Consider the following 24449-nt stretch of genomic DNA (forward strand, 5'->3'; position numbering starts at 1 on the left):
AAATCCAAATCCAAATAGGCCGATGTTGGGTGTTATACAAACTGAGTTCTTGATTATGTAGCAAGAAGAAGGAAGAAAATAGCGAAGGAGAACAGGTAAACAATAAGGTTGGTCTATTATTAGAAAAATGAGTGCATTGTTCAGATTAATATGAGTTAAAATATAAGATGGATTAAAATGAGAAGGAGAGGTATAGGTTGGATTATTCTTATTAAAAAACCCCTTTATTTATTTATTTTTTTTCTTCCAAGTCCCGTTTTGTTATACCCAATGGTGATTGCTACGACCAAGGAATTCTGAAGCGCACGGGTAAAAGCTTGAGACTATATAGACATTCCTTAAAGAAGAAGCTTTTTAAACCTACAACATTGACGAAAGAACAGATATACCAATCTGCGCCTTCTGGACATCCTCATAACAGTTGGATTGATTTGGTTGACTATTGGTACGGAAAGGGACAGGTATATAGCAAAGAATGGTGACATAATGGTGTACTTGCCCACGTATGTGCCTGATGTAGAATTATTTATGATTTTAATTTGGATGCAGAGGTAGGATTGTGGAAAAGAAGCACGTGCACTTCAAAATCATGTTCATACATCCGAAGCTAAAAGCTATGCTAATATACAAGCTTCTTTTGTATGACTTCATCCAAATTTAACACATCCATACATTACACTTGTTAGTATATTTAGCCATATCATCTTGTTGATATTATGTTACAGGAGGAGAGAAATAATAGGGAACCAAGTGTATTGGAAATGTTTAGGAGTACTCATCAAAAGAAAGACGGAACGTTTGTCAAAGACACAGTAACTGAAGACTTTTTGGTAAACATAAAATTTTTTGGTGTTGCTTGATATATCTTCCTTGAAAATGTTGCTTTAATGAGCTTTATACTTTTGATTTTGTTGAGTATAGGATGATGCAGATGCTAATGTTCAGACAGAAATTGAAATATATTCAAGTACAAAGCCTCGTGTACAAATTGAGAACGAAGTTTTCAACAAGCTAATGTACGGGGGAGAAATCCCCAATCGTCCCGTTGGTTATGGATTTGGTGTTAAACAAAGTGATGTATTTGGTGTTCGTAGTATATTAAGGAAAGAGAAGTTCCATAATGGTGAAAGTGACGGGTTAAAATTACAGAATATGGAGAAAAAAGTGGCTGATTTGACCGAGTTAAATAAAGGGCTGGTCAAGCAAAATCAAGATATAATGAAGATGCATAATACGAATCAAGACTTGCTGAAGAAAGTCCTGGATGTTCTAAGCATCGAAACAACATCAACTGAGGTCATAAACCTTGCAAAGAATATCTTACATGCAACTAATACACAGGTACCTTTTACTTGTTTCATTGTTCTATCACCATGTGTGTATCCATCTGTGAAGTCCGTTGCTACTAGGTAGGGTCATGATGCTACAATTGAAATTTCACTGCTTAGAATGGTATACTGAAATATGGTCTGATACTGATACAATGTTCTCTGTCAGTATATAGCTCACAGATACTATCGTGATACACTGATACCTAAGAAATTCCACAACCTTCCTGGGAGTACCCGAAAATGTAGATAATAGGCACCTCTCATATGTGTCGTGGTTTTCTCTACGCCTTCAGTGATATAGTAGTCATTACAAGCTTGCTTGTAGTATTAGAGCATAAAGCCAGCTTTGGCTTCTTCCTGCATTCTGATTAAAGAACAAGAAACCTTTTTGTAGCATTTCGTTCAGTAAAAACAATGGCCTCAAGCAGTGGCAATTTGACTCCCTGGTTTTGTTCTCTGTTGTGTGTTAAGGCAGCTTTCGTTTCGTGAACATCAGCATAGCAACAACGATAGAATTTTGTTATGGTTAGTTCAATAGTAGCTGATGCTGCCCTGGCAAGTGTATTACATATATGGTCTTATTCAGCGAATAGTTTGCCAACTGTTTTATCATCTATTTTGGATACCCAGCTACTTTGAGTAACACTTTTTGGATGGAGGTAAAGAAAGGGTATAGGTCTCCTTATTTGCTTACCTGAGTGTAATCGGAGCAAAAAGGATCTCCTACAATCCAGATTAAAATCCTAAGACCTTCAAATTGGTCATTCTTTGGAAAAAAATTCGAATCAAGAAAAGAATTGTCATCTTTAAGCTGTACACTTATGTTGCTACTATTAATGTTAATGTTTAGCTAATGTTGCTTCGCAGTTTCATTACATTTATGTTAGCATGATCATTGTACTTTTTGTGAACTAAACTGAAACTGAATTATTACTTAATACTAAATCGACACGCTCATTTGAAATTTGTAGGTTTCAGATTCTTTGGATGGTCAAGTCGCGCCGGAATAATGAGATGGAATGTTATCTGCTACTACAACTATCGCGTCGAATTATTTTATCAAGAGATTTTTTGTTCTAGTACCATTTGATAACTTGAGTTTTAATATGTATTTTGGATTAAGTTTACTTAACACTTTTTATTTTAGCATGGTTGAATAATATAATAATTGTAGTAACTAGCTACTAATTTATTATTATATGAGTTTTTTCTAATTTTCTTGGTTATTATTAATTATGAGGTTTTGTTACAATATTATACGACGACCCTGGTCAACAATAGTGCAAGGACTTTGATTAAATATATATCGTGATGTATGAGTAAAAAAAAATTGATGCATACAATTTTGTTATACAGAAAATTAACAAATGACGCTTAAAAGCGTCATGAATATATAATTTTGGCGTCGTGATTATGCCATAGAATGACACTTAAAAGCGTAGTTTTTATTATTGACGCATAAATGCGTCAATATTGGTGACGCTAAAAAGCGTCAAAAAATACTGACGGCAAAAATTTTGACGCTTTTACGAAGCGTCGAGAATATAATTATCGACGCTTTTTTGCGTCGAGAGTTGGCTTTATAAGCGTAAAAAATGCAAGGGATTTGTTGTATACAAGGATAACACGGAAAAGTGACGGACGAATCCGTCACTATATAGCATTTCCCGTCACAAAAAGCGGGTTTGTGACGGATTACCCGCCACAAACCGTCGTTATTGTATATGGTCACAAAAAGCGGGTTTGTGACGGATAATCCGTCACAAATTCGTCTGGGACGGATAACCCGTCACATAGTTTACCAACAGTGACACGTGTAATCCGTCACAAAATATTAGTATGTGACGGCTAATCCGTCACAAATGACTCTTCTTGTGACGGACTTTCCGTTGCAAAGCAGAATTTTTGTGACGGACTATCCATTGCAAATTTGACTTTTGTGACGGACTATCCGTTGCAAAACAGAATTTTTGTGACGGACTATCCATTGCAAATTGGACTTTTGTGTTGGACTTTCCGTTGCAAAACATAATTTTTGTGACGGACTTTCCGTTGCAAAACAGAATTTTTGTGATGGCCTATCCGTTGCAAATTTTTTATACTTGTGACGGATTTGTGACGGCTAATCCGTCACCAACTGAAACAGCATTTTTAAAAACACCAGCAGGTTTGCTGCTGGCCACAATGCACGTAGCATTGTTTCAGTAAAACCTGCAATATACCACACAACCCCGTCGATCGCAAAGCGGGAATCTATGTCAAGTCGACCGCAAAGCGGGAACCAATCAACAATACGTTTTAACTAACACCAACACCGAATCATAAAGTTAAAGGTTGTCTTTTATAAATAAAATCTAACATAATTAAGTTAGTGGTTTACATAAACTTCATCAAATCTACCAAGGTTCAAGATTTGATTTTTAGTTAAGAAACTAAGATTTTACCTAATCGGGGTAACGTGCTGACCACCAAATGGATGACCGTCATCCGTGAAATCGTCTCTACGAAATGGAGACGGGCCACCTGAGCATGTAGGGGGGAAGGGGGAGTCCATCCATACTTCTCGAACAAGAATGTCTCCATGCTATCTCCTTTGTGCTTTTGGGTCATCATCTCTCCCTCCATCCTACCGATTGCGAATTGTGAATTTTCCATTGTGACTCGAGAAAGCAAACTAGGTGAGTAAGAAGAAACCGAGTGACGGGCAAGCCTATTAGCTGGAGGATCGTACAACTCTGGTGCCGCTGACCCGATACCTCACACGTGCATCTTCTCATTATAGCCTCCACTGGCAGTATAGTAGGACTCGTTCGGATCTGGTTCCAGTCCCTCGGGCATTGGCTGGTTCATAAGTCGACGGTAACCAACCTGAAAAAGTAATAAGTAGAAAAAAGTGTTAGTTAAAATTTAAATTAAATAATACCTTACTAATTTATAAAATAACATAAGAATGCTAATTAAATCGATTTTTTCTAATTAAAGAAACTTACATCGGTCTTGACACGGCTGTCGCAATCCTGTCAAAGATAAAACCAACGGGTCTCAACGGAATGTAGCAGAGGCAGTCGGGTATCGAATCCACAGGGAGATGGGAATCCTATAGTCAACTAGGTCTATCGAAAGTAACCAAGATGGGGGGTTTGTTGTTTGTTTTTCTAAAAGACTACGGGCAAAGGAGAGAGTAAAAGGAACGAGAAAGAAATAAAATAGAGATGAATAAGAGAGAAAGGTACTAGGATTGTCGGTTCACCATGGCTTCTAAAGTCCGGACTAAATCATGAATGCCCTAAATTCAATCTGTGGGTAATAAACGTCACCCTTTGGTCCTTAGTTCGCCCCAGGCAATACTAGTTTAGCTTTCGCCCTAGCTAGTATAAATCCTAATGAAACGCTGCAGAACTACCCCTTTTTCAATCTTTCGATCTAGGAGAAGAGGATATCGAGACAGTTAATTGAGTGCGTCGACTCAAACAATTAAAAGATATTAAAACAGCAGATGCATACAAATAGACTACGGGTATTCTAATTAAATCAGCCTTCCTACGCCATGGCTACCCTAAATCCTAGCAAGACTATTAGCTATTCATGGTCGAAATGAAGAACAATAATAGCGAAGCAAATGACAATAGATAACATGATAAATGAAACTGAACTGAAATTATATTAATGATAATACCGAATTCAACGAGGGAAGAATTGAGAAATGGCGATGAAAAGTATTTCCGATTCAAAGACTAAAGCAAGAGCCTTTGTTCTACGTCTAAAATCTGATGATTAGGTCTCTAGTATTCCATGCCTATTTATAAGAAAAATAGCAAAGAAACAAAGCGTAAAAAATAACAACACAATCGATCCAAAGCCCATCAGCGCGTGGCCTCTCGATCGAACTCCACAATTGCTCGATCGAGAGCTTTCCCTAAGTATATCCCTCGATCGAGAACAGTGGTCTCTCGATCGAGGCCTTCACCTTTGCATTCACTCCATCGAGAACAGGACATCTCGATAGAGGGGTTCTTGACACACATGCCTCTCGATCGAGCTAATTGGGAGTTCGATCGAGAGGTCTTTACTTCTCGTGTGTTCTCCTAATCCTTTGGATGCCTTCACGCATCTCAAGACGGTAAGGTTTCACGCCGACTCTCTTAAGCAAGCTTGGAGGACCACAAATAAGGTGATTTCCAGTCATTCCGGTTCGTACCTGCAAATAATGCAAAACAAACCAAAGTAGACTATTCGGGGGCATTTGTAATGAAATATTACGAAATAAGCAAGGAAATGTGTGCTAAAAAGGCCTAAAAAGGTCTATAAGAAATGCACACATCAAACTTCCCCAAACCAAACCTTTGCTTGTCTTCAAGCAAACTAATGCAACTAGCTAGAACTAAATGGATAGGAGTAAAACATAGACGAGCTGAAGACTGTCGGCTTAAACCATTTAATGCATAAGAATCAACTACTGATAGCTCAATATCAAGGCTAACGAATTTATGCATATTTCAAAGAGACGTTGAACTTTTGACCTTGCAAGACATTTAAAAATGGACTCTCACGGGTCGCTCAATCACACAATTAAGCACAAGGTGATATATAATATAAGATAGAAAGAATAAAAAACACTCACCTAACTGCGACCTATAAGAACATGCATGCAATCTAACATGAATAAAGTCTCTACAACCGTACATATGCATTCCATCCAAAATGATGACCAAGACACATGCCGAGGACTTACATATGGGTAAGTGAGGTAATAGGTAAGAAGGGGCTAAAATGAATTTGGATATGTGGGGTTAATAGCCAGGCTAGCAACAACGGATCCAAATTATACAACTTCTCTACTTCAAATTCCATACAAATCAATACGAAACAGTGCAAATTGGATGCACACAACTCACTAATCACCATAAAATTATCAACTCCCCATAAGATATAGATTAAACATGGGAGCATAAATCACAACATTCAGTCTTTTCATTTTCCGCATATGATTTTTTTCTTTTTTTTTTTCTTTCATATTTTTTTTCGGATTTTTCTTTTCTTTTTCATTTTCCTTCAATTCTTTTTCAATATTCCTCCTTCATTTCCTTCACCCATCCATCTCAAGAGAAGATATAATAACCAACTGTAAATCAACACATTCCCAATATTGCTACCATTACTAGCGCGGCTAGGGTAGGAAAAATGTGGATTGTAGCTAAATAGGGACAAAATAGGCAATTTGGCCATGTGGAGCTCATGGGTAAAATGAAATAAAGGGGTTGCCTCTCCAAACATGTGTCACCAACCACAGACCCAAATACATACAGGTACTAAGTAGACTAAACTCATGCTTATGCAATTTGATGTTACATGCCTCATAAGGAGTAACTACTCACTTCCTATATGAACTGGTCATGGATGACACCAGTTATAAAGCTCTAAACCTTAGAAAGATATTCACTACAACAAATCCCTTGCTTTCTCGACGCTTTTTTAGGCTATTCTCGTCGGTTAAAAGTGTCGCCATTTTATTTCTCAACGCTTTTAAAAGCGTGGTTTTTTGGGGCGTCAGGATTTTTTGACGCTTTTTAGCGTCAACCTTGTTGACGCTTTTTTGTGTCACGAGCAGCGACGCTTTTTAGCGTCAGAGGTTCTCTGCACTTATTTGCGTCAGAAAGTGGAATTTCTCGACGCTTTTTTCGTCTCTAAAAAAATTCACTATGACTATTATTTTCGTCACTATGATTGAATTAAATCATATAGATTACTAGATGACATCATAAAGAGTGTATAGAATACAATAATTGAGACGGAACTCTGATATGTCGGTGCAAGTAATGGAGTAATTTCATATAAATATCCAATATACAACTATAAAGTAACGTACAATGTTTGTTGAAAAAAAACTCCATAAAAAGGAACTCATCCAGAGTTGAAATATTTTCTATCACACTAAAATCAAATATACATCCATCTACAACAAAAATACATTTTGTTGAACAATCTGGAAAATATGTCCATCTACTCTTCAATTCTAATCCAACCCTCCCACAGCATGACTGCATCCATCTCATCCTTCCTGCCAAATCATCAATACTTCCATTATTAGTAACCATTCCTTATTCACTCTACATTTCATACATAATCACAACTTATGTTCCACTTGATCAGAAACAAAGAGGAAAATAGATAGAGAAGGAAAGGATGAGATATGATGTATATCATATCTACAGGGACCAAATACAATAAACTTGGAGAATAAATGTAACAATCTCAATATGAGTATTCATACTCATATGCAGCATATTAGCAGCTCCATTTCAGGTTTCAAACATCCAAGCAAATGACACCAAAAAACAGTTGTTTCAAAAGGTATAAGGTAAATTAAAATGACGGCAAAACAACCAAGCAAAATCATCTAGTAATTAACTTAGGAACATATAATGCAGTACATGAAGGAAGTAAACAGCCTCAAATTCTCCCCACGTTTAATTTTGTAAAAAAAAATTTAAAGTAAAGAAAAGCTAGATACGAGAAACGCAGAGAAGAAATAAAGAGGAACATAAAGATGACACTAGGCCTCAATTTAAGTATGCTCAATTCTCCACACGCTAAAACCCCTTTATTATCACATAATAAGAAAAATTAGCAATTACACAGTTCAATAATACGAAACTAAGAAACCAAAATCAGATATCAACATTTACACAATAACAATCTCCAACAAAGTTCCATGAATATCTGAGCAAGTCAAAGTTAAACGACACCGTAATAATGTCAGTTCATCAAATGTTCATTAAATATCAAAATATTCGTCAAAATTTTTATCATCCAACAAATTCATGTAAGAAATAACTTTGTTTACTCATTTTGATCAATATGTTCCAAGTAACAAAATAAACACCCAAGACAATGAGTGAACTCACCGAAGAAATCAGGATTAGGCTAAAGAAATCCCAAGTCTTCGGTCATTGAACTAATTCAAAAACTGCGGTTGTACCAGCGATTTGTAGTAGTAGTGGTGGTGGTGGTTGTTATATCATCAATAGTCCTCGGAAGTCGGAACGGTAACATTCCGTACCAATTGTACATAGCATACCAATATTCATTCCTACATTCCAGTTGAGAAGCACGAAAAAAGGCAAAATGTTAGAGAAGTATTTATATTCCAATTAATCTACCAACATTAACCTTACATGGGAATGTATATGATATTGAACATGAGTTTAGGGGGCATATGCTTAATATTTATGTAACCTGGCATCTATTCCTTGCTCCCATGTACAAAAGTACAAAACCACCAATGTCAATTCATTTTAACGAATGTCACGTATACGTATAGCATTAAGGGCATCGGGTAACATTAGTATACGTCTACTAACCTCTAGAATTTATACTCATTGAACAGCCAACTAAGTGCTTGTAACAAGAGTTAAGATTCAAGCACATATTCACCAGCTTGGTGAAAATTGTAACAGAATAACTGATGACGCGTTCATATTTGGAAGAATGAACAATATTATTATAAAATTAAGCACCATTGTACATAGAGAGTCATCATAACTTCATTTACAGTATATCCTATTTGAGTAAAGTTCAATTATAAGACTAACTTGCTCCTCACCTATTTGTACCTAAAAGCATACGCTATCTTAGCCCATAAGGAAAGGAGAAATATTTTGTAGGCAGTAAGTTCAATGCCTAAAGTAAAACTATATAGATGATATGGACATGCGAGAAAACAACACTTATTAAGCTAAGATATGTATTCGTTGATTTTCGGCAAAGCAACACTATAGCTTAACCATTTCAATAGGAACATAATCATCGTCATCTTTGAAAACACTTTCTGAAATAAACAAAAATAGCGTAAGTGAAACGACCAGATAGAGGAGAAGCCAACTAGCTAACCAGTGCAGATACAAGCACATATTCAATGTAAATACAAACACAAATATTAGTTAAGGAAACGCTAAATAGATCAAACCACGTACTTTTAAAGCAGTGTGAGCCCTCCATTAATCTGTTTAGGTGCATAGTAAAGATTAAAATTAGTAATTTATACTGATTGGATGAGTATACGTTATAAATTTAAAAGAGACCCATTAAGAAATATCTAACTCATCAAATCTTAAACAATCATATAGGAGATGACAACTAATCAATTTATATCCAGCCGCATGCATATGTCAACATTTGCAAGGCTCCAATTGCATAAAAAACAAAAACTAATGTCATCAACATGATAACTATAATAAAATCCAAATCAATGATATACAACACATGGAACAAAGAGATTAAGTTTATTTTTTTCCATACATCTTACCATTTTGTACTCTACCTAAACGATTAGGAGGTAATCGGTGCGTAAAAACTAAAGCATAGTTTCATATAAATGATCAACCTTGACCAACCATGCTATCGACACAGCCAGCAACAAAATGAACCAAGTTTCTTTCAAATTTTCACATATTTGAACCAAGCTAACACCCCAATACTCAGTAACGAAAAACAACTTTATATCAGAGAAGAGTTTCAGGTGAAAGGAACAAAATAAACTAACCATGAGTAACTGATGCAAATGACCACAATCAGGAGGTAAACCTTTAGCATTGAAGTTGTATTCTTTCAGCTCTAAAGTCTTCCAGTCACCCCTAGAAAAAAACCAAAAAAAAATAAAAGACCAAATACATTAACGATGTAGCACGCAAAAACAATTAAGCAATTTGTCTAAGTTGATGCCAGGAATTCTTATTCATAAATAGGAAATCAATTGATATCGTTGACAATTGAAAACAACACTATATGTAATACCAATTCATCATTCTGGCAAATGTCTACTTCAATATAACTCATATGCAAAAGTGGGATTCATGATGCTAGGCCAAAACCGAAGAAAAAGCAACTATTTACGCAACTCATAAATTAATTTCAAACGCACAGCTAACAGCCAATAACGTTGAATTCATCCAACAAACAAAAAAGAAACGTTAGTAGAAAGAAATGCAAATACCGAAACAACGGAGGGCAAAGAATTGAAGCAACGAAACTCAGAAGATACAATCTCCGGCCTAATTCCGCACTGTGATCGAACAACCCGAATTAGGGTTTGCATTTGTAATCAATTTTGAAATTTTCTAAGACGATTTATTCAACTAAAGCAATAATTGAACTCTAAATCAGAAATTAAGTAGAAATTACATACACGTGAAGATTTGCAATCGAGAGAGATGAGCAATATGACGATTGAATAGCAATTAAAAGCGTTGAATCAGGTCAGCAAGTGAAATGATTTTTTAAATTAGGACTTAGAGGGGCACAAAATGAATTAGGTCAGCAAGTGAGAAGATCAACGTGAGGCAGTTTGATTTTTTTGGGGGAATTGAAGAGCGCGAGAAATGAAATTTTTGTAGAGGGGGGTGGTTTTTAATTAAAAATGAATATTATATTAATAAAATGGATATGGGTTGAAAAAATGGGTCGACGCCTATAAAAGCGTCGACCACAAAGCGTCGGGAAAGTAAGGGAATTGTAGTAGTGATTGTAGTTTGCCAAAATTTCAAGTCAAATCTACTTGTTCAACGAATTTTGAAACGAAATTCGAGAAATTGCATAGACTTTTGCTAAGAGATGTGAAACAATGCAAGACTTAAGCAAAAAGACAGTTATCAGCAGTGAAAAACTCCAATCAGACTCAGCCTAAAATGCAAAAATAAACATGATTTTTGTTTTCGATTTTTTCGAAACTTTAAGTTTTTGTGGATTTTTTTTTTTTTTTTTTTGAATGAAAAACAATGCAAACGTAACTAAACGTGATAACAGAAATATAATAAAAACAATATGCAGACACGATATGGATGCATACCCTCCCCAAACCAAACTGTACAATGTCCCCATTGTACAAAGTAAAGGAAAAGAAATGCAGACTAAAGAGAGGGAGAGCCGAAAACTTACAAGAGCGCGCAAACCACGGACCTCCCCAAACCGAACCAGGAAGAGAGGTTGGTAGGGTTCTCGATCGATAAAGAGTCCGCTCGATCGAAAGGAGAATGGTACTCGATCGAGACACATAACACTCGATCGAGGCTTTAAGCAGTGCAAATACTCGATCGAAACACATAGTAGGTCGATCGAGAGCTTTGAAAGGAAAGGACCACTCGATCGATTAAGAAAACTACTCGATCGAGAGTCACATTGCATCGATAAAGCAACGATGATACAGACTGTCTTTGTACAATTCACGCATAAACTCTATTAAAGTTTTTCAAACGCATACCAAACAGAAATAAAGAGTGTCAAAAGTTTCAAAAACAAAAACAACAAAATACAATCGGGTTGCCTCCCGAAAAGCGCAGGTTTATGAGGTCCCGCACGACCTATAAGCGTCAAACATCACGCTCTGCCATCGCGTCGAAAAAGAGAACTTCGACGCGGCCAACAACAGCATCAGCCCCATAATAGTGCTTCACAAGATGACCATTAACTTTGAAGCGATTCCCTTCGGAGTCCTCTAACTCAACAGATCCAAATTTTGTGACGCCAGTCACCGTGTACGGACCACTCCACCTGGACTTCAGCTTACCAGGAAACAATCTCAACCGGGCATTAAACAGTAACACCTTTTGCCCAACATGGAACTCACGGGGTACAATCCTCTTATCGTGCCAACGCTTAGTCTTCTCCTTATAAATTCGGGAGCTATCATAAGCGTTCAGCCGAAACTCCTCCAAGCGTCCGAGTTTCAATAAACGCTTCTCACCACACAAGTCAGCATCATAACTAAGCTGGCGGATAGCCCACCAGGCTTTATGTTCTAGCTCAACAGGTAAATGACAAGACTTTCCATACACTAAACGATACGGTGAAGCACCGATTGGTGTCTTAAAAGCCTTTCTATAAGCCCACAACGTGTCCTCTAATTTAGCACTCCAGTCTTTCCGTGATTTAGACACTACCTTGCTTAATATCTCTTTTAAATCCCTATTAAAGACCTCAACCTGTCCGCTAGTCTGAGGATGATACCCCAAACCCCTACGGTGTTTGACACCATATTTAGACAGCAAAGCACTCAACTGTTGTTCTCTAAAATGCATACCCCTATCGCTAATGACGACCCTAGGGACACCAAAACGGGGAAAAATAATCTTACGAAACAGCTTAATCACAGTCCTGGCATCATAATTGGGAGTGGCAATCGCCTCCACCCACTTAGACACATAATCTACAGCTACCAGAATATACCTGTTACCCTGGCTAGACGGGAATGGCCCTTGATAATCGATGCCCCATACATCGAAAATCTCAACCTCTAAGATGCCGTTCTGAGGCATCTCATGTCTCTTGGAAATGTTTCCCGTTCTTTGAGAAGCATCACAGCTAGCAACAAAAAATTTAGTGTCAGCGAAAAGAGTTGGCCAATAAAAACCTGACTGCAATACCTTAGCCACGGTACGTGATGGACCGTGGTGTCCTCCACAAGGAGCCGAATGACAGCCTTCTAGGATAGCTTTGGTCTCCCACTGCGGAATACACCGTCTGTAGAGTCCGTCTGCATACTCCTTAAATAAATAAGGGTCATCCCAGAAATATTGCCGTGCATCGTGTAAGAATCTCTTGCGGCTGGCGATGAGATAAATCCGGTGGCGATGTCGATCGACAAAAAGTTAGCATAGTCTGCAAACCAAGGTTCAGCACCATCCTTAGAATTCACAGAAGTCACAGAAAAAACATCAACAGAAAATAAATAGTCATCAGCAAATGAATCATTAATAGGAAGAGAATCCTCCCTCTCGTGCTGTGTCAGACGCGACAAATGGTCGGCTACGACATTTTCTGCTCCCTTCTTATCCTTAATCTCCAAGTCAAACTCCTGTAAGAGCAGTATCCATCTCAACAATCTGGGCTTAGCTTCCTTCTTGTTCAGAAGGTGTTTCAGCGCTGCATGATCTGTAAAAATGATAACTTTAGAACCCAACAAATACGATCTAAAGTTATCTAACGCATAAACAACAGCTAACAGCTCCTTCTCCGTGGTAGCATATTTCACTTGAGCCTCATCCAGAGTTCGGCTCGCATAATTGATCGCACTCAGCGCCTTGTCTTTCCGCTAGCCTAGCACCGCTCCTAGTGCATAATCACTGGCATCGCACATAATCTCGAAAGGTAGCTTCCAGTCCGGAGGCTGGATAATGGGTGCAGAGACCAAAGCCTGCTTCAAAGTGTTAAAAGCAGAAAGACATTCATCATTAAAATCAAAAGGAGCATCCTTTAAAAGCAACTGTGTAAGCGGTCGAGCAATCTTTGAGAAGTCCTTGATAAACCGACGATAAAAGCCAGCGTGACCAAGGAAACTCCTCACCCCCTTAACATTAACTAGAGGGGGGAATTGCTCGATTACTTGCACCTTTGCTTTGTCTACCTCAATACCCCTGTTGGAGACTAAGTGCCCAAGGACTACGCCCTCATTCACCATAAAATTGCACTTCTCCCAGTTTAGTACCAGATTAACCTCAATACATCGCTGCAAAACTTTATCAAGGTTAGCTAAACAATTATCAAAGTCATTCCCATAGACACTGAAGTCGTCCATAAAGACTTCCATGATAGACTCGATATACTCAGAAAAGATCCCCATCATACACCTCTGAAAGGTAGCAGGGGCATTACACAAACAAAAAGGCATCCTGTGATAAGCAAAAACACCCTTCGGACAAGTAAAAGTAGTCTTTTCCTGATCATCTGGATGAATAGGGATCTGAAAGAACCCTGGGTACCCATCCAGATAACAGAAAAACTCATGAGAAGCCAATCTCTCTATCATCTGATCAATGAAAGGAAGGGGGAAATGATCTTTCTTGGTGGCGGCAATTAATTGCCGATAATCTATACACATCCGCCACCCGGTCACTAGTCTAGTAGGTATTAGCTCATTATTTTCATTTCGGACAACTGTAGTACCTCCTTTCTTAGGTACCACCTGAACGGGACTTACCCATTTAGAATTCCCAACTGAATAAACAATACTTGCGTCGAGTAGTTTCGTAACCTCAGCCGTCACAACCTCTTCCATCTTCGAATTCAGCTTTCGCTGACCCTGTATGCAAGGTTTGTGATCATCCTCTAGCTCAATCCTGTGCATGCAAACATCAGGGCTAATGTCCTTAAGGTCATCCAACGAATATCCCATCGCCTTCCTATTTCTCTTAAGAACAGTCAATAAAGCAGTTAACTGTTCGTCGTTGAGCTTAGCACTCACAATCACTGGGAACTGTTCAGTATCATCAAGGAAAGCATACTGAAGATGGGAGGGAAGAGCCTTACGCTCGGGGACCTTTACCTCGACTGAGCACAAAGTATGTGCCAAGTTTTCTACCTGTTCCAGCTGAACGTCAGACAGCTCTATCTCATCTGTGGCAATTCCAAGCAACTCCTCGACATCATCCTCGTCATCTGAAAAATCTGCACACTCATCTAGAAACATCAATGACTCCTGCGGATCCTTAACCAAGGAATCCGACCAAAACTCGTAAGAAGACTCATCAACAATATCAACAGAATAACAAGTATCCTCTATCATTGGTCTAGACAAGGTCTCGGGCAAACTAAATGTAATCACATCATCCCCTACCTCTAGAGTCAAACGCCCGAGTTTGACATCAATAATAGCTCCAGCTGTACACAAAAAAGGTCTACACAGAATAATCTGGGTACGGGTATCCTCAGCAATATCTAATACAATAAAGTCCACTGGAATAAATAATTTGCCCACCTTGACAGGCACATCCTCTAAGATACCTAAGGGCCGTCTAACAGATCTGTCGGCCATCTGTAGGGTGATATTGGTCATTTTTAGGTGACCCAATTTTAGCTTAGAAAAGATAGAATAGGGCATGACACTAACACTAGCTCCAAGGTCACACAACGCCCTATTTATCACCATATCTCCTATAACACAAGAAATAGAGAAACTACCCGAGTCTTTCAATTTAGGGGGAGACTTTCCCGAAATTAAACTACTAGACTCTTCCATGAAAGCGACAGTAGCTGTTTCTCCAAATTCCCTCTTACGCGTAATAATATCTTTCATAAATTTTGCGTAAGGAGGTATTTGGGTAATTAACTCAGCAAAAGGAATGGTTACCTAAATATTTCTTACCATATCCGCGAATTTGCTGAATTGTGTCTCCGTCTTCGTGTCGGGCAATCGACTCGGATAAGGGACCTTGACCATAGGAAGTGGGTCCTCTTCTTTCTCTTTACCTTTATCAGTTCTTGACACCCTCGCAGCACAGGAGGGTACCCCTCTACGTCCACCATTGGGATGCGTGTTCGCAGGCTCAGTATCTCTCGATCGAGGCTCAGAAGTGCTCGATCGAGAGCTTTTCTTACTAATTTCTCTCGATCGAGAGGTTTCATTGTGTAGCTCACTCGATCGAGAGGTATCGGCTCTCGATCGAGGGATTTCTTCATCAGCACTGGTCGATCGAGAGGTAGGTTCACTCGATCGACCACCCTTCAGCAGTTATTCGTCATTTTGCTGAACAGTAATCCCTGCCTTGGCATTTGAACTTTCTGGAGTATGTTCTGGTCCGTCATAAGTGCGACCACTCCTCAAACTTATTGCATTTACCGGGTCTTCCTCTAAGCACATTGACTCACACTTTTCGAGCAGTTCACGGAAGGCATCCGCACCAGATTCCTGCTCAAGATGTTGTGTGTGAATGGCGGCCTTAAGATTGTTCTCGACCTGAATATTGTCAGCATAAAGCTCAAAGGAAGAGCCTCCTTGCCTAAACTTCCGATAGGCTAGAACTCTCTCGGATATAGCCATACATGAAATGGGATTGTGTCCCCATTCGCCACATCTTCCACAGATTACCTCCATAGCTGAACTATAACCTGTAAGCACAAAAACACTCGGGCCAAGAATGAGAACTGTCTCAAGGAATAAATTCCCGGAGACAAACGAGTAACAAAGAAACTATAAAATTGCACCGCCTCCCCGACAACGGCGCCAAAATTTAACACCGCTGTCGCAACCCTGTCAAAGATAAAACCAACGGGTCTCAACTGAATGTAGCAGAGGCAGTCGGGTATCGAATCCACAGGGAGATGGGAATCCTATAGTCAACTAGGTCTGTCGAAAGTAACCAAGATGGGGGGTTTGTTGTTTGTTTTTCTAAAAGACTATGGGCAAAGGAGAGAGTAAAAGGAACGAGAAAGAAATAAAATAGAGATGAATAAGAGAGAAAGGTACTAGGATTGTCGGTTCACCATGGCTTCTAAAGTCCGGACTAAATCATGAATGCCCTAAATTCAATCTGTGGGTAATAAACGTCTCCTTTCCGTCCTTAGTTCGCCCTAAGCAATACTAGTTTAGCTTTCGCCCTAGCTAGTATAAATCCTAATGAAACGCTGCAGAACTACCCCTTTTTCAATCTTTCGATCTAGGAGAAGAGGATATCGAGATAGTTAATTGAGTGCGTCGACTCAAACAATTAAAAGATATTAAAACAACAGATGCATACAAATAGACTACGGGTATTCTAATTAAATCGCCCTTCCTACGCCATGGCTACCCTAAATCCTAGCAAGACTATTAGCTATTCATGGTCGAAATGAAGAACAATAATAGCGAAGCAAATGACAATAGATAACATGATAAATGAAACTGAACTGAAATTATATTAATGATAATACCGAATTTAACGAGGGAAGAATTGAGAAATGGCGATGAAAAGTATTTCCGATTCAAAGACTAAAGCAACAGCCTTTGTTCTACGTCTAAAATCTGATGATTAGGTCTCTAGTATTCCTTGCCTATTTATAAGAAAAATAGCAAAGAAACAAAGCGTAAAAAATAACAACACAATCGATCCAAAGCCCATTAGCGCGTGGCCTCTCGATCGAACTCCACAATTGCTCGATCGAGAGCTTTCCCTAAGTATATCCCTCGATCGAGAACAGTGGTCTCTCGATCGAGGCCTTCACCTTTGCATTCACTCCAACGAGAACAGGACATCTCGATAGAGGGGTTCTTGACACACATGCCTCTCGATCGAGCTAATTGGGAGTTCGATCGAGAGGTCTTTACTTCTCGTGTGTTCTCCTAATCCTTTGGATGCCTTCACGCATCTCAAGACGGTAAGGTTTCACGCCGACTCTCTTAAGCAAGCTTGGAGGACCACAAATAGGGTGATTTCCAGTCATTCCGGTTCGTACCTGCAAAAAATGTAAAACAAACCAAAGTAGACTATTCGGGGGCATTTGTAATGAAATATTACGAAATAAGCAAGGAAATGTGTGCTAAAAAGGCCTAAAAAGGTCTATAAGAAATGCACACATCAGGTCTCTTCTGCTCGAGGGTTAATCCAGTTGCCATGCTTATCTTTCTTGGACTTCTCCATGAGCTTGTACGGTGTGGTTTCAGCACCCTGAAAAAATTATATGAAAAAAATATTACTCCGTATTATAGATCGATAATCTTTAATTTTTTGTTATGAGAAAACTAAGTTATGAAATACACTAAAAATAAATACTTAAATGAAATAAGAAATTTTATAAATTTGGGAACTCAAATGTACTTACCAATTCCTTAAAAGCCAAAACTACATTCTTCCTTCCGAGAGTGTGAGTTGCTAATGCTTTCCCATATTTCGATCCCGACCTTCTATTTACCTTATTTATTTCCGAAGTTTTAGCAAATTCGGGATTCTCTATTGGCCTTTTCTTCAATTTCTCCCAATTTGTGACGGTAAGCCACACCGGCTTTTTCTTTGCGGTGACGGCATGGCCTATACACTGGGTAATACGCCTCTTGATCCGGCTCTCCCACTCAGTCCTAAGGGGATATCCTCGTTTGTCGGCCCGAACACTACCCTGATATTTAACATTGTTACTAAGTAGCCGTACTATATATTTCGCCTGACATATATATTTCATGTCAAGGTATCAAAAGTCATAGTAATAATCCCTCCTGACTTGGTGCCCGTGGTTTTTTCACTTATTCCCAGGGTTTTTCCACGTATAAATCTCAGTGTCTTACTTTTGCATTTATTCCTTTATTCATTCCATCATACTAGTCAGGCTATTTGTTTTGAGTTACATTACCCTGCAAATTCTTCCCTGACAGGACATTATCTCCGTGAGAATTCCTGCTAAAACAATTGGCGCCCACCGTGAGGCATCTAGCTAAAAAATAATCAAAATCAAAATCCAAACAACACAAAAACAATTCCAAAAAATGACTGGAGATAGCATTGAACAACAACCCTAGGCTGAAGCTGAAGTCAAGAAACTAAAGGAATCAAAATCAAGTCTGAAACAAAGACTAGGAGACAAAGCCTCAGGCTCAAAGTTAAAGATCCAGCCTGACACGCCATTCTCCTCAATCACCAGGAACATTGATTTCTGCAACTTTGGTACTCCAACTCCATCAAAATCCAAAGTAGGAGAAGGTGATACAGACTCAGAAGATATTCCAAATGAAGAGGCTATACCAGATCAAACTAACACAACAATAATAAGGGCCATGCTCCAGGAAATCTAGAAACTCCATGAGAAATTTGAGAAGATCCCTGGAGTACGTACACCCATTGAAGAAGCCAATCTAGAAAGCCATGCTGACTCACCCATCGTGGATGAGATAGCAAAGATAGATCTACCAAAAACGTTTGTGGTGCCATCAATGAGAGTCTATAATGGAACTATAGACCCACAAAACCATGTAGCCTACTACAAACAAAGAATGTTAGTAGCCTCAATACCCAATGAACTATGACAAGTATGTATGTGCAAGGGATTTGGAACATCCTTGAATGGGCCTGCCCTACAATGGTACATAAATCTACCAAATGGAAGCATCAAGTCCTTTGTTGATCTGATAAACTCCTTTAACCACCAATTCGCCAGCAACAGGGAACTTGAAAAGAGATCCAGCGACCTGTACATGATCAAGCAAAAGCCTGGCGAATCAATCAGAGTATTCATGACCAGATTCAACAAGGAGAAAGTATCAATTCCCAAATGTGACGTTGGAACAGCCGTGGAAAGCTTTCAGGCAGGGACTACCATTGGACATCGTTTTCTATGATGAAATGACTATGAAGCCTTGCTTGACCTTTGAAGACATCCAGGCATTAGCCCTTGGCTACATCAGGCTGGAAGAGGATACAAGTTTTAAAGCAGATACCACTGATAAATATTCAGGATATGACAGATACAATAGAAAAAGTTCCAATCACAGAGGAAGCAGTTCCAGGCCATCCCCTTATACCAGGCCTGACAGATCAGAAGTCAACTATGCACATGAGCAACAACGTAACTCCTACACTTATCCCCCTATTCAAGAATATAACTTCTCTGTTGACACTGCATGATTGATCAAAAGGCTTGACAACATGGGAGACAATGTCAAGTGGCCAAATAAGACACATAACCATAACTCAAGGAAAGACACAACAAGATGGTGTGAGTTTCACATGGACATAGGACATACAATAGAGGAATGCCTGGGACTACGCAAGCAAGTGGCTTACCTGTTAAAGAAAGGCTACCTGAAAGATCTAATACCATCAAAGAGCAGGGAAGACAACAAAACAAGAAAGGACCAGGAAAGACCACAACGTGACCTGCCTCCAGCACCACCCATCTATGAAGTCAAGTTCATCAATGGAGGATATGAAATCTGCGGCCTGACCAGCTCTGCTGCAAAGAAAATAGCCAGGGAGTCAAAAATGAAATCTCCTTTTAAACCTAAAAATTTACCTCAGATTACTTTTGATGATACTGACATGCAGGAAATCTCTAATGTCCATCATGACGGCCTGGTCATTACCATGCAAATAGGAACCGCACGTGTCCTCAGAATTTTAGTAGATGATGGCAGCTTAGTCAACCTAATTATGCTTGAAGTCCTGAAAGCAATGAAGATTTATGAAAGCCAGATCATAAAGAAATCAAATGTCCTGGTAGGATTCAGTGGTGAAACAAAGAACACTCTGGGAGAAATCTACCTGCCAACATACGTTGAAGGAGTCTCCTCATATGAGAGATTTGGAGTCCTTGATTGCCTGTCATCCTACAATGCCATCCTAGGCAGATCTTAGATCCATAATGTCCGAGCTATCCCTTCAACATATCACCAATGCGTCATAATACCAACAGAGTGGGGAATAGCAACCATGAAAGGTGAACAAAAATCTGCCCAGGAATGTTACACTGAATCATTAAAACTTTCCCAGGCAGGTAAGTCTCTCGCCTAGCAATTACAGTACCCTGTCAGGGGCACTTATGTGGCAGAAATTAAAATGGAGACAAATCAGGTAATTTTAGACCCTGAGTATCCTGACAGGCATATACTGGTAGGATCTGATGTCCCTGACAATATCAGACCAGAACTAGTAAGTTATCTTAAGAATAAATTTTCATGCTTTGCCTGGTCCTACTTTGATAGGACTGGTATAGATGCCAATATTATTACCCATAAACTTAATATTGACAAATCGTTTAAGCCTGTGCAACAGAAAAGGAGAAAGTTTGCCCCTGAACGCAACACACTCATTAATGAAGAGGTGGAAAAACTCCTAGATATGGGAATGATCAGAGAAGTAATATACCCTGAATGGCTAGCAAATGTGGTTGTGGTACAAAAGAAAAAAGGAAAGTGGAGAGTTTGTGTAGACTACACAGACCTAAACAAAGCCTGCCCAAAGGATCCATTCCCACTTCCTCATATTGATGCCATGGTAGATGTTACAACATGGCACTTGCTATTAACATTTATGGATGCTTCTAGTGGATTCAACCAGAACAAGATGCACCCAGCTGACCAGGAAAACACTGCATTCATCACGAAAAGGGGCATATATTATTACACAGCCATGCCCCTTGGCCTGAAGAATGTAGGGGCAACCTACCAACGCCTGGTCAACATGATGTTCAAAGATCAAATAGGTGACCCAATGGAGGTTTACATTGATGATATGGTGGTTAAATCAAAGAAGGTTGGAGATCATGTAAAAGATTTAGAAGTAGCCTTTAAGATCCTGGAAGAATTCAATATGAAGCTCAACCCTTCCAAATGCCACTTTGGAGTCTCGTCAGGCAAATTCCTTGGATACATGGTGACAAAAAGAGGGATTGAAGCCAACCCAGAACAGATAAAAGCTAACTTTGAATTAGAATCTCCCAAAACAGTTAAAGATATCCAAAGATTAACAGGAAGTGTTGCAGCCCTGAACAGATTCATATCCTGGTCATCTGAAAGATGCAGATCCTTCTATGACCTCCTCAGGAAGAACAAATCATTCAAATGGATGACTGACCACGAAACAGCCTTCCAAGATTTAGAAACCTACCTGGCTACTCCTCCACTGCTGCCCAAACCTAACAAAGGAGAACCCCTGAGGGTTTATTTATCAGTCACTGAAATAGCAGTAAGTGGAGTTCTAACCAAAGAGGTTGAAGGCCAACAACACCCTGTCTACTATGTAAGTAAAAGCCTCATGGATGCAGAAACAAGGTATGGACTACTTGAAAGATATGTACTTGCTTTAATTATATCTTGTACTAAACTTAGACATTACTTTGAGAGTCACCCAATAATTGTCAGGACCAACCTGCTTATCAAATCTGTCCTGAGAAAACCTGAACTTTCAGGCAGAATGGCAAAATGTTCAGTACAACTAAGTACTTATGACATAACCTTTGAACCTAGGATAGCCATTAAATCTCAGGCATTAGCAGACTTTGTGGCTGAAGTTAGTCCCAACCTAGAACCTGACCTCATAAAAGAGGTCAACCATCTATACACCTATACATTAGGCAGGAAATGGACCTTACACGTAGATGGAGCAACACATATGAGAGGATCTGGCCTAGGATTAGTACTAAAATCACCACAGGGAAACCTAATTGCTCAAGCTATTAGTTGTGAGTTCAAAGCAACAAACATTGAAGCTGAATATGAAGCCCTGATAGCTGGACTCAAGGTATGTATAGATCTTGGTGTGAAAAATCTCAAGGTAAAAACTGACTCCCTTTTAATTTCCAATCAAGTGAAAGGAACATCTGCTGCAAAGGATTCCAAAATGATTCTTTATTTAGACTACGTCAAAAACCTTTGCAAAAAGTTCAATTCATTTGATATTGATCAAAACTAAGAGACTTAAACACTCAGGCTGATGCCCTAGCCAGTCTGGGATCAAATTTCAGTCCAGCTGTATTTGATAAAATACCTATTGTTCATCTATTAGAACCAACCATTAAAAAGCCTGACCAAACTTGTCCCATCAATGAGGACACATACTCTTGGACCAAACCATACTATAATTGGTTCTTACAGGGTACACTACCTAAAGACAGGCATGAAGGAAGGGCCCTTAGAATTAAAGCTTCCACCTATACTATTATAAATAACATATTGTTCGAAAAGTCTCAGGCTGGACCTTATCTGCGATGCTTGGAACCTCATGAAGCTAAATAGGTTATTGAGGACATACATGACGGATATTGTGGAAATCACAAAGGTGGCGGAAACCTGGCAAGCAAAGTCCTAAGGACAGACTACTTCTGGCCAACCCTTAGAGCTGATTGCATAGCTTATAGCTCCAAATATGAAGCCTGCTAACTCCATTCTCCATACATTCACCAACCATCAAAGCTACTACACTCCATCTCAGCTCCCTGGCCGTTTATGAAGTGGGGAATGGACATTGTAGGCAAACTACCCCAAGCTCCCGTACAAAAAGTTTCTATATTAGCCATGACCGACTACTTTTCAAAATGGATAGAGGCAGACTCAAACAGGCAAGTCAAAGAGAAGGATGTCATATTATTTATCAAACATAATATCATATGTAGATATGGCATCCGCTCAGAAATAGTTTGTGACAATAGTACTCAGTTCGTGGGAAAAAGGACAATGACTTTTGTGCACAATGAAATATCAACCTGGTAACCTCCACGCCAGGCTACCCAAAAGCCAATGGCCAGGCAGAATCCCGCAACAAAGTAGTAATTAGCTGTCTGAAGAAAAAATTAAAGAGAAGAAAAGGCAGATGGGCTGAAGAACTCCCTTTAGTCCTCTGGGCTGACAAGACCACACCCAAGACATCCATAGGCCATACCCCTTACTCCCTGGTCTATGGTTGTGAAGAAGTAATTCCAGCAGAAATCCATGTACCAACCACCAGAAGTAGGCTGAACACTATAGAAGAAAACAAGCCACAACTGCAAGACAGCCTGACCCTGGCTGAAGAATTAAGAGATGCAGCCAAGATCAGAATAGCTTCATACTAGAAAACAGTAGCCAGAAGCTACAACAAAAATGTAAACATCAGGGTATTCAAATAAGGAGACCTGGTCCTACAGAAAGTCTTGCCAAATACCAAGGACAAAAATGATGGCAAGCGAGCTCCTGCATGGGAATGACCTTACCCGATTGATTCAATAGTAGGACATGGAGCCTACAGGCTACAAACCCTGGATGGAGAAATGATCCCCAGATCTTGGAACATTTCCACCAAAAACTACTCCATGTATAAACTTGATATCCTATAATCCAAATCAGGTAAGGCCATTAACTCTATCTCTTGCCTATAAAAAATTTTATATGGAAAACCCCTGAATAAAATCATGCGACCTTAACATGGTATGTTTTTCTGCTAACTATCATCTTGCCTAAATATTCGTCTTCTTTATTTAAGTACAAATTCTACCATGTCTACCTATTATATCCTTGCTATGTTTAATCCTGAAAACTTGTTTTACGCCTTTCTTCCATATATTATATAGATCATTACACACAGGCTCAAACAAATGTTCAGGATTGAGGGCCACTCCCCCCATCCTGAACAGCATCTCAGAAATGCATCACAAAACTTGGCACCTGCCTGCCTGACCCAAACAAACATATACAAAAACCTGAGCTCAGTAAAAAAAATAAAAAGACAAGTATGATGGTGGAAAAGACCAGTCCACTTGTCTTAAAGCCCTCATAACAGGCTGAGGGCCATAAGCCCTCCTAACTAGCAACCACCCCTCTTACCCAGAAAAGTCCTCCTGATAGGCAAAAAGCCATGATTTCCTAAAAAGGATTGAGGGCCATAACCCGTCCTGACAGGCATTTCTCTAACAAAA

The 24449-nt window shown here is 39.2% G+C and overlaps 2 protein-coding genes and 1 long non-coding RNA gene across 3 annotated transcripts; 1 reads left to right on the plus strand and 2 right to left on the minus strand.

The window, feature by feature from the left end:
* Positions 1-728: 728 nt before the first annotated feature.
* On the plus strand, positions 729-2454 carry LOC141632546 (uncharacterized). Its single transcript, XM_074445087.1, has 3 exons — positions 729-830; positions 922-1341; positions 2303-2454. The coding sequence occupies exons 1-3, from the start codon at positions 762-764 to the stop codon at positions 2339-2341; spliced, it is 528 nt and encodes a 175-aa protein (XP_074301188.1). The 5' UTR covers positions 729-761; the 3' UTR covers positions 2342-2454.
* Positions 2455-7135: 4681 nt separating this feature from the next.
* On the minus strand, positions 7136-10844 carry LOC141626894 (uncharacterized). Its single transcript, XR_012536463.1, has 6 exons — positions 10516-10844; positions 10324-10392; positions 9874-9964; positions 9305-9333; positions 8237-8421; positions 7136-7389 (listed from the first exon to the last, which is right to left on the minus strand). It is a non-coding gene; the product is annotated as an uncharacterized LOC141626894 (long non-coding RNA).
* An 851-nt stretch (positions 10845-11695) lies between these two features.
* Positions 11696-15396, minus strand: LOC141628843 (uncharacterized). The gene is made up of 6 exons (XM_074441937.1): positions 14302-15396; positions 13708-13830; positions 13513-13620; positions 12992-13416; positions 11976-12563; positions 11696-11876 (listed from the first exon to the last, which is right to left on the minus strand). Exons 1-6 carry the CDS (start codon positions 15394-15396, stop codon positions 11696-11698), a joined length of 2520 nt encoding a protein of 839 aa, XP_074298038.1.
* Positions 15397-24449: the final 9053 nt, after the last annotated feature.

This window comes from Silene latifolia, chromosome Y (genome assembly GCF_048544455.1).
Source record: "Silene latifolia isolate original U9 population chromosome Y, ASM4854445v1, whole genome shotgun sequence".
In the NCBI taxonomy this organism is placed as follows: Eukaryota; Viridiplantae; Streptophyta; class Magnoliopsida; order Caryophyllales; family Caryophyllaceae; genus Silene; species Silene latifolia.

What these genes read in the sequence shown, in the direction of transcription:
- LOC141628843 (XM_074441937.1), bottom strand. Translation starts at nt 15,396, where the DNA reads ATGAAAGATATTATTACGCGTAAGAGGGAATTTGGAGAAACAGCTACT. An exon ending in ACACTTTGAAGCAGGCTTTG is followed by an intron (nt 13,417 to 13,512) that starts GTCTCTGCACCC and finishes GTGCTAGGCTAG; the next exon opens with CGGAAAGACAAGGCGCTGAG. An exon ending in AAGGAGAAGACTAAGCGTTG is followed by an intron (nt 11,877 to 11,975) that starts GCACGATAAGAG and finishes GCTGAAGTCCAG; the next exon opens with GTGGAGTGGTCCGTACACGG.
- LOC141632546 (XM_074445087.1), top strand. Translation starts at nt 762, where the DNA reads ATGTTTAGGAGTACTCATCAAAAGAAAGACGGAACGTTTGTCAAAGAC. An exon ending in CAGTAACTGAAGACTTTTTG is followed by an intron (nt 831 to 921) that starts GTAAACATAAAA and finishes TGTTGAGTATAG; the next exon opens with GATGATGCAGATGCTAATGT. An exon ending in TACATGCAACTAATACACAG is followed by an intron (nt 1,342 to 2,302) that starts GTACCTTTTACT and finishes TGAAATTTGTAG; the next exon opens with GTTTCAGATTCTTTGGATGG.